Source organism: Nicotiana tabacum, chromosome 20 (assembly GCF_000715075.1).
Source record: "Nicotiana tabacum cultivar K326 chromosome 20, ASM71507v2, whole genome shotgun sequence".
NCBI lineage: Eukaryota > Viridiplantae > Streptophyta > Magnoliopsida > Solanales > Solanaceae > Nicotiana > Nicotiana tabacum.
Genome location: NC_134099.1, coordinates 161,762,512 through 161,773,422, shown reverse-complemented (window position 1 = coordinate 161,773,422; position 10,911 = coordinate 161,762,512). Strand labels below are relative to the sequence as shown.

The 10,911-nt window shown below is 35.3% G+C and overlaps 1 protein-coding gene across 1 annotated transcript; it reads right to left on the bottom strand.

The window, feature by feature from the left end:
- Positions 1-6,582: 6,582 nt before the first annotated feature.
- Positions 6,583-8,792, bottom strand: LOC107818931 (uncharacterized). Its single transcript, XM_016645014.2, has 2 exons — positions 8,249-8,792; positions 6,583-7,423 (listed from the first exon to the last, which is right to left on the bottom strand). Exons 1-2 carry the CDS (start codon positions 8,628-8,630, stop codon positions 6,969-6,971), a joined length of 837 nt encoding a protein of 278 aa, XP_016500500.1. The 5' UTR covers positions 8,631-8,792; the 3' UTR covers positions 6,583-6,968.
- Between the last annotated feature and the right edge of the window lie 2,119 nt (positions 8,793-10,911).

Sequence of the window (10,911 nt, the reverse complement as noted above, 5' to 3'; positions counted from 1 at the left end):
CAATGACCGGGTGTAATAATTCCGTAGGTCTATGCATATTGTTACTGTACCTTTGACATTTATCACATTTGGCCACGAAACTTTCTGTTTCTTTTTCTATTTTAGGCCAGTAATAACCTGCCCTAATTAAGGTTCTTACCAATGACCTTTCTCCTGCGTGATTCCCGCAATGTCCCTCGTGTATTTCTTTCATTACATACTCCATTTGCGAAGGTCCGAGGCATCTTGCTAAGGGACCACCGAACATTTTACGATATAAATTGTCTTGCTTTAAGTAGTACCGAGCAGCCTTCTTTCAAAGCGCATGAGCTTTCTTCTTATCATCAGGGATGGTACCATACTGCAAAAAAGCAACAATCTCGTTCCTCCAATCCCAAGTTAAATTATTAAAATTTACCTCATTCTTATCAGGATCGAGAACTGAATGAAACAAATGTATAACTGAGGCGTTTGCATCGCTTGCCACATCAGCTGCATATGCGAGATTAGCTAGGGTGTCCGCTTCAACATTTTCATCCCTTGGTATTTGTATAACTTTTTAGGTTTGAAATTGCTTTATCAATTCCCGTACCTTTTCTAAGTATTGTTGCATCCTTGCTTCCCTAGCTGTATAAGTCCCCAGCATTTGATTAACCTCGAGTTGCGAATCACTCTTAATTATAATCTGATTTATGCCAAGCTCTCGTGCCAATTCTAAACCTGCAATCATAGCCTCATACTCCGCTTCATTGTTAGTTATGGAGTGACATTTAATAGCTTGTCGAATGGTCTCACCCGTAGGTGGAACCAAGACAATCCCTAAACCTGCACCTTTTACATTAGATGAGCCATCAGTGAATAAAGTCCAAATTCTCGGGTTAGCCTCATTGAATACATGTAATTCTTTTTCTGCTTCTAATTACATCTCTTGGCTAAAATCGGCCACGAAATCAGCTAACACTTGTGATTTTATAGCAGTTCTAGGTTGGTATGTGATTTCGTATTCACTTAGCTCTATTGCCCACTTAGCTAACCTACCTGATAGCTCATGCTTATGTAATATATTACATAAAGGGTAGGCAGTTACTACGACGATAGGATGACACTGAAAGTAAGGTCTTAACTTTCTAGATGCCATGATTAATGCAAGTGCAAGTTTTTCTAACTAAGAATATCGCGTCTCTGCATCTAACAAAGATTTACTAACATAGTAGATAGGGGATTGTTTACCTTGTTCTTCTCGGACCAAAACAGCGCTTACCGCAACTTCCGAAACATCAAGGTAAATGATTAGTCTTTCCCCAGCCTTTGGTTTTGCCAGCAAAGGTGGATTTGATAAGTACGTTTTCAAATTCCTGAGTGCCTGTTGACATTCCTCATTCAATTCGAAATGATCATGCTTCTTAAGGGCTGAGAAGAATTTAAAACACTTCTCTAATGATTTAGAAATAAATCTTCCCAAGGCTGCAATTCTCCCTGTTAATCTTTGAACTTCTTTCTTGTTTGAAAGTATATCAAGAATTTCCTCAATGGCCTTGATCTTTGCAGAATTTACTTCAATACCACGATTAGAAACAAGAAAACCCAAAAACTTGCCTGATGCAACGCCAAACGCACATTTTTCGGGATTTAACTTCATATTTAATTTGCGCAAAATTGAAAATGTGTCAGATAAGTGTGATATGTGATCTTTTGAATACTGAGTTTTAACAAGCATATCATCTATATATACCTCCATAGTCTTTCCTAAATGCTCTTGAAACATTTTGGTAACTAACCTCTGATACGTTGCACCTGCATTCTTTAGACCAAAGGGCATTACTTTATAACAGTAAGTCCCCCTATTTGTTATGAATGAAGTTTTTTCTTCATCTCCCGGATCCATTTTAATCTGATTATAACCTGAATATGCATCTAAAAACTTAATAGTTTGTGACATGCAGTTGCATCAATCAATTGATTTATGTGTGGTAGTGAAAAAGAATCTTTAGGGAAGGCTTTATTAAGATCTGTGTAATCTACACAAACCCGCCACTTACCGTTCTTCTTTGGAACTACAACAGTGTTAGCTAACCAGTTAGGATATTTCACCTCACGAATGGAACCATTTTTTTAGCAATTTTTGGACTTCTTCCTGAATCACCTGATTCTTGAAAGTTCCTTGCTTTATTTTCTTTTGCTTGACAGGAGGATATGATAGATCTTCATTTAATTTATGGGTCATCACCTCCGGGGGTATTCCTGTCATGTCAGAATGGGACCAAGCAAAGCAATCTACGTTAGTTTTCAAAAATTCAATTAACTTACCTTTCATACCTTGGCTAAGATTGGCTCCAACATAGACTTTTTTATCAGGCCATTGAGCAAATAACACGACAGGCTCTAATTCTTCTATTGTTGTTTTGATATTTTCACTCTCTTCTGGTTCTTTAATGGTATCAAGCCTTGAATCTACATCTGTTTGCTCTTGTTCAGTTGAGGTTTGTGTTGTGGTGACCTCAACTGCCTTCTGTGATTGCTATTTACCTTTATTTATCGTGCTTGTATCTGCAACAGAGTTGATAGCCCTGGCCGTATGTTAATCTCCACGAATTTGACAGATTCCCCATGGCAATGGAAATTTAATAACTTGATGCAAGGTTGAAGGAACAACATCCATTTCGTGGATCCATGGTCTCCCAAGAATCATGTTGTAAGTCATCTCCATATCTACCACCTGGAACTTTGTATCTTTAACGACTCCTTTAGCGAATGTGGTGAGTGTTACCTCTCCTTTCATGAGGACAATAGAATTATCAAATCCAGATAGAGTATGCGCCTTTGGTATCACTTTATCTTCAGCTTGCATCTCACGTAATACTCTTAGTAAAATAATGTTCACGGAACTACCTGGATCGATCAAAACTCGTTTCACATTAGTATCATATATAATTAAAGATATTACCAATGCGTCGTTATGAGGGGTTAATACGCCATCTGCATCTGCATCATTGAATGTAATGTTGTCTTCCTCTAAAACATGCCGCACCCGTTTCCCTTGGGTAATTGTTACTTTAGAAATTTTGTTAGTTGTAGTATGATATACCCTTGACGTCTTCTCCCCCACTTATAACGTTGACAATTCTTTTGGGAGAAGGTGATTTTGGAGGCTCCTACCTGTTCTTCATGTAAGCTTGCTTGCCTTTCTCACTGAACAACTCAGTAAGGTACCCTTGTTTTAATAAATGATCAGCTTCACTTTGTAAAAATTTGCAATCTGCTGTTTTATGTCCATGGTCATTATGAAACTCACACCAATGGTCAGGGTTGCGCCTGTTTGGGTTCGATCTCATTTCCTTTGGCCATCGAACCTTATCTCCCATGCTTCTCAAAATGGCTACGAGCTTGGAGGTGCTGACGTTGAAGTTGTAACCACCGAATTTCGCTTTTAAATTTTTATCATCATCTCGTGACTCATAGTTATTTCGCTCGTTCCTGAATCTTGATGAAGAACCTGATTCTCTGTTTCTTGATCTGTGATCGTACCTTTGATTATCCTGCTTTGACGGTGAATCTTTTCCCGCAGGTCCCATGTAAGGCTCGTACCTGTTTTTACCGGATCTTCTTTCGGTCTCCGCACGTTTCGAACTTTCCTTTTCTTCTTTTTGAAATTGTGGAACAATATCTTCCTCAATCCTCAGCTTCGTGATGTACCTGTTATAAACATCATTCCACGTTGTGGCTGGGACTTCTCGAAGGCTTTCCTTGAGCCTCCTCGTAGCTTCCGAGCTTTTTTCATTCAAATTACTTGTGAAAGCTATAGCTGCCCAGTTATCAGGTACACGTGGCAATGTCATTCTTTCTTGTTGAAATCTGTCCACGAATTCTCTAAGTAGTTCTGAATCCTCTTTCTTGATTTTGAAATATCCTCCATTCTTTTCTCTAATTTTTGAGCTCCCGAGTGTGCTTTGATGAAAGAATCTGCAAGCTCAGCAAAAGAGTCTATAGAATTTTCGGGTAAAAGAGAATACCATGTTAGCGCTCCTTTGGTGAGCGTTTCACCAATTTTTTTGACTAATACTGATTCAATCTCCTGCTTAGTCAAATCGTTGCCTTTTACACCTGTCATGAATGCAGTCACGTGATCTCGTGGGTCTGTTGTTCCATCATATTTTGGAATATCAGACATTTTGACCTTTTTTGGAATTGGGAGTGGAGCAGCACTAGGCTTCCAGGGTTGTTGTGAATATCTATCTATATCTACCCCTTTGATTATGGGCGGCACCCCGGGTATCTGCTCTATGCGCTCACTTTGCTCCTTGAGCTGTTTCTGCAAGGTTAATACTAAGTTTTGTAAATTTGAATTAACTAAATTACCCGGTTCTCTATCCTACGATTCACTTGGGGGTTCCACCACTGCCTGAATTAACAAGCCTGGAACGAGGGTTCTCCGGGGTGTTGTTATTTGGAGTAGGTGTGGGGGATGCAGCAGGTAACCAGCTAACCAAGGCCTGAGCGACTTTATTGACCTGTGCGGTAATAAGTTTTTGCAAAGCCTCATCCATAGCTTCAACATTTTCGAATTGAGCCCGTCCATTAGTATGAGATCCCTCAGGAGTGCCTTCACGAGATCGTCGAGGAGAGCCTTGTGGAGAAATAATCAGTGCATTATTATCCTGAGGGTCTCTCTAATGTTGTTGGTTTATTTGGTTTTCTTGGTTTCCTTGAATGTTGTCATTGTTGTTCGACATAGTTGATGCAATAAGGAAAGTTAAGCAAAAAGAAAATAGATTATCAGATTCCCGGTAACAGAACCAATTTGTTTAACCAAAAAATAAAATTTTAGTCAAAGCTAGAATTTAGAAGAACACGAGTTACTAATAATCAAAAGAATGTATAAAAGGAAGTGATTTAGATAGCAAGAGAGTAATCAAGAGAAAAACAAGTAAACCAAAGTTTTATATCAATAGTATTTCATGTCCCCACAATTGATCAGATGTCTCCCTTTTATAGATATCTTGGAGATATACGTTTTGCCCAAATCATAATGAGGCTATTATGAGTAATTAAAGACATTTAATGCTACGTTACTTAATTATTATATTCAATACAAATTCTCTAACATATTTCACATTTAATGCCTATTAAATGCCATATCTGCACTATTTTCTATTGTCAGAGTCATTCCTTTTGATTCTCGGACATAAATGACTTAGATAGGTACAGGTGCTGGGTTATTTGTATTCCTGCCTGTGCCTCTTCCTCTGCCATTTGCTCGTATTTGTCGCAACTCGTGCCTCTTGACTAGTTGTAATTCTTTGACCATTTGACCAGTCTACGTGTTTCGACACGTATTCGACACGTTACCTTTATATTTAAATACAATTTTTCCCAATACATTAATCAAAACGTATTTTCTGTCATTTTCGACTAATAACACAAAAGATTAGGAGAAGTTTATGTTTTATAACTTGGTGTGCATACTACCAATAATAATTCAGAAGGTACAAATCCGTGTTCAGGTTTTCCACATTTTCTAAATTTACATATTTGCAGATCATTGGTGCGTATAAGAAACTTTCTTCAAAATATTATTGTAGCCATTTTTGGAGTGAATTTAAGTTATATATACTGACAGTGTAAATATTTTTTAAATCAGTATAATTTAATCAGTTAGAATATGAAACTTAAATTCTTTGTATAATGACAACGAAAATAGGTTGTCAGTAGGCTTGTTCATGAATCGGATTCGGATTTAGCACATTTCGGATTATAATTTCGGATTTTGTAAATTGCAATCCGAATCCGAACTAAATTAAACTCGGATCGAATCGGATTTTAATGTTTGAATCGGATAAATATTTCGAATTTCAGTTCGAATTGTACGCCTAATTAAGATACTAAAATAAATAATTTTAATATGCTATCTCCTACCATTTTCAGTAGCAAAACTCATTCATTTCCATATCCTTTACTTGTAATACTGAAAGGAAAGAAATGGCAAAAACAGTGATAGAAACAACAAAGAAATCTTAGAATTTTTAAAAGAGCACCCCTCACTTTTATATGTAAAATATAAATTTCGGGTTTCGGATTAGTTTTTATGTAAATTGAGCCAAACTGTATAAAAGGGCAGCCCGATGCACTAAGCTCTTGCTATGCGCGGGTCCGGGAAGGGCCGAACCACAAGGGTCTATCGTACGCAGCCTTACCCTGCATTTCTGCAGGACGCTGTTTCCACGGCTCGAACGCGTGACCTTTTGGTCACATGACAACAATTTTATCAGTATCTGATCCGATATTCAAATAATTAAATTAAATATCCGAAATCCACTCCAAAGAGCTAAAATCCAAAGTATTACAAGCGGACGTAAGTTCATTTTCTTCAGTTGACTTTGCTTCTATACTGTCCCATCACTTTTAAAGAAATTTTTAATGTTGTAATAATGCTGTATAATATTGAAACCAAAACAGTAAGAGAGAGATAATATTGAAAATTAGCACATGTATCTGTTGGAAACATGTATATACACATACATAGTGAACAACAAAGAAACAACGAATAGAACAAAAAAGATAATCTTTTTATTAATTTGGTGCCATAGCACAAAAAGGTACAATGAAATAACTCATAATAGCTAATAGGAAAAATGGATTAAAAAAAGAGGACATTTTCTATACAACAATAACTTACGACCCAAAAGATCAATTTTTCCGTAAGCAAAATTGAAGAACTCATTTGATATATTACTTAGTGCTATGTACCGTTGATATTCGAATCTACCAAAACTTAGCAATGAATTGGTGGAGGTGACTTATATATAATACTACTATATAAGTGCAGGTTTTGGTGAAGGCGGATGTGGAGACTTGTAATAACGAGTTTGGTAATAAGGTGGTGATGGAATTTGTAACGTATATCGCGCTTGGAGGAGAAGATGACTTATAATACTAAATAGGTGCAGGTGCTGGTGGAGACTAATAATTAGAAGGAGATGATCGAGACTTAATTACTTGGTGGTGTCCGAGTTTTGTACTAAGGTGGCGATGGAATTTGTAAACATATGTTGGTGATGAAGGCGGAGGTGACTTGTAAACATAAGTCGGTGATTCATTTGGAGGAGATTTGAAGTGGTATCGCGCGCAAGTATAGGCTTGGGCTTTTTGCATACCCTAAAAGATGTCTTAGAAGCATAAGCAAATGGTTTTGCATAGAGTACAACTTCATAATTAGTCTTTGATTTCACTTTGAGATTAGCACCCTTAATTCCCAAATGAAAATTTGTTGGAATGTTACATTTTGAATCTTTTGGTGCCTTTTGAAGTTTAATTTTGCAAGCCTTTGCTCCATATTTGTGATAATCAAATCCTTTGAGAGTAATACTAAATTTGCCATTGATCTTAGTGTTACCATAACTCACAATTTTCTTGTCACCAACATTGCAAGTCACTTGAACAACAGCACCTAATCCATGTGAACAAGAAATAATACTTTAATCAACATTAAAATAATTGAATGGTTAACAAATATTATATACATGTATTTTCCTGATTTATTTTCCTATTCAACATACTATAGAACTAGTTGCACGTAACTAGGGGCGGATCTAGTGCAATAGATATGGGTTTACGTAAATTCAGTAACTTTTGCCTAGATTCTATTTTTGTATTAAAAATTTATTAATTTTATATGAATATTTAGCTTGGAACCCAGTTCCTTGGTCCAATTATTATTGTATATTAGTTTGAGATCGTGTAAGAACCCATAAGCTTAAAATCCTAGATCCTCTAACGTAACCAAGGGCGGATTTAAGGGGGCAGAAGGGGGTTCACCCCCTTCCCCAAAAAATTATTCTGTACATATAAGGAAAAATATTTTTATTTTTTAATAATAAGAGTAGAACAGGGATTTTTTTTGTCTTTATCTTGATTTTTGCTAAAATGAATAAGTAAAGTATAGTGTACAAGTAAAAGTAAACGGACGGAGTACTAGTTTATCATTTTCTTTCTTAATCATTTCTTCTTCACTTTATATAGAAGAACTTTATACAAAAGCTTTGCCAATGTTCATACAAAATGACAAATGTTACTCCAAAACACAGAAAATGATGGATCCTAAGATCCAAATATCAAGAAGACACATCTAACAAATAATACTCCAAGAATTAACGTCAAAAATAGACGATGAATTACATATCCCATCAAAAAGAAAATTTAGTTAAGTGAATAAATGATGAAATATAAACAGAAAATAGAAGAAATAGAGGGTGTGGAATCAGGATTATTGTACCTCTGAGATGTTTCTTGCCATGAGACATTTTTGGGTATTTCCAATTGTAGCATCTTATACAGTAGACTTTTCCAACAACCTTAACCACCAAGTGATGACGTGGACCATAGGGTGCTGGAGGTGAAGAAGGCGGCGGGGGAGGCAGAGGCAGAGGCCGAGGCCGAGGCAGAGATGCATACACATATGGTAGAGGTAGAGATAGCGATGGAAGAGGTGGTGATTTATAGGCATATGATAGTGGAAGTGAAGGCGATGACAGAGAAGAATATACATAAGGATCCGCTGAAGTAACATTAGCAACAACTAATGTAGCCAATATTGCCACGAAAATGCGTGGCAAATGACGACCCTTGGCGGGGCTGTCTTTGCCTCGAAATCTCATCTTCGTCCAAAAATTTCACTGCCAGCCCTGTAATATGGCTAAACAAATCTTATAGAACAAAGGTCATGACTTTGGGATTCAGTTGTCAAATTATTTATAGATGCAATCCTGAGAAGTAATATGAGTTGTCAATTAGATAGGGACAAATTTTATTAGTCTGACTGATGCTCAAGACTTAAAAAAAAAAAAAAAACAGAATTTAACAGTTTCAAATATTTTTTGATCCATTTGAGTTGTCCATTGCACTTCTTTAACAAGTAGTATTTACCATCTAGCCAGACAATGAGAACACAACATGTGAATTTGTACAGAAACACATGTCATCTATTTGTTTTAGGGAAAGACAGTGCTAATTTTTAAATACTTCCTCTCTCTTCCCATTTTGATTTCTTTGTGTTGCATTTTGGAAGCCTAAACAGTAATGGCGGAGCCAGAATTTTCATTAAGGGATGTCAAAATATAAAAAAATAAATACACAAAAAAATTTAAGGAAGTCAACGTATAGTAAATATACACAAAAATATCTAGCAATACAATATAATTTTCTGGCGAAGGAGTTCCTGGGTTGAATGTGGCTCCACCACTGCTAAACATCATAGTCGAAACTAGAAATTGGAGCTTATAAGTTCAAAATTTTAGTACTTTTAAGTTGTCGAGTTAATAATTTATACATAATTAATGTATTTCTTAAAGCAAATACAAAATTTATTTTAAAGCTACTAAATTCAGCCCAACTCGTACCGATATTCTAGCTCCGCCCTTACTAAACAGGATAGTGGGCTCACTGTTAAATTTGTAACAAGATACTTAAATTTGTAACAAATCTCTGTGACTTCACTGCATTATCAGCGTTAGGTCCTAAATAGCCGTAGGAATGACTGTTCAAATACTACACATTTTACTTTTGCATATGAACTTGGTCTATAATTGTAGATTACATTTAACTTTTCAAATTACTTATCTATCTTCTGAGATTAACTAAGAAAATAAATGCATTGAGTTCAGAAATTAAAAATTATACTTCTATATGAATCTGCTCTATAACTTTTCAAATTTTTAACCTTTTGAGGGTATATATATATATGTGTGTGTGTGTTGAAAATAGTAATCCAAAAAGAAGACAAAAAGGTAAAGTTACCGAGTAGGAATCGATTGGAATGGAGCTCAACCCTCATAGTCGAAGCCAGATTGTAGATGGTGTATTGGAAAAATGATAAATAAGTAAATGGAGGAGTGGAAAAGCTGATATTTATAAATTTGTAATTATTATTATTATTATTGTTATAAGGTGAAAGAGTTAACTATTCAATTCACATTTTAAAGATTGATATTAATTGTATAGATAGTGGAAGATGAAAGTTAATCTAAATATAATAGATTACAATAAATGACATTAACTTTAGAAACATATTTGTCAATTTTTCAGATTCAAAACAATCCGTTCACATTTTACATTTAATATATGTACTATACAATTTATTATATATCGAAATGTAAATTTTCATTTTAGTAAATTTGATGGATATTTTCATATTTCAACTTTAGACTTAGTAGTCCTATTTAATTAATTAGATATTTAATTTACTGTTGGGGTAAAATGGTAATCCAACTTTGGGAGTAGGAGCTTCCCACTTTTAGTATAATATGATGATATGATATGATATGTTGATATGTTTTTAATATTTCATCATTAATTTATTTAACTATATATTTTCCTTTTTTGATACTTTATTCGTTACGTTGTTACCAGAATTCGTAAATGTGTCTATTTTATTTGGATCTTAGGATCCATAAAAAGTCCAAATTGGTTTCGTACTATCCAAAATTCTCAATATAATTTTACTTTCCCTTACATATTTGGTCGTCCATCATAGGATTGTCGTTAAAAATCGTCTCAAACTTGCCCATTAAAGGATATATATGTATATGTAGATAAATTTTGAATGATTGGATAGTGTAAAAATTTATGTATCTCGTCTGTGTATATAGTTAAACTCAATTACCAAAAAAAAGAAAAGCCATTTCCATTTTGTTTTATGCTTTTAGTGTCCCTTTAATGTACTCCTCGTTACACTTTGTGTTCAAATATACTCGTATCATTATACTATTGATTCAAATATACCTCTTTTCTATTAAGTTTGTCCAAAGTGGACATTCAATCCTATGTGGCACTGACATTTGATGAGATAGATGTCACGTGGCTTGCCACCTCAGCACCCCTAACCCACTTTACCCCTCTTTTAATTTTTTTCCACCACTAGAATTTCCTTCCCCTCCACCA

Bases quoted from the DNA above. Each gene is read 5' to 3' on its own strand.
- LOC107818931 (XM_016645014.2), bottom strand. From the start codon at position 8,630: ATGAGATTTCGAGGCAAAGACAGCCCCGCCAAGGGTCGTCATTTGCCA. The intron at 7,424-8,248 runs GTACAATAATCC...CACATGGATTAG, and splicing joins TGGCAAGAAACATCTCAGAG to GTGCTGTTGTTCAAGTGACT.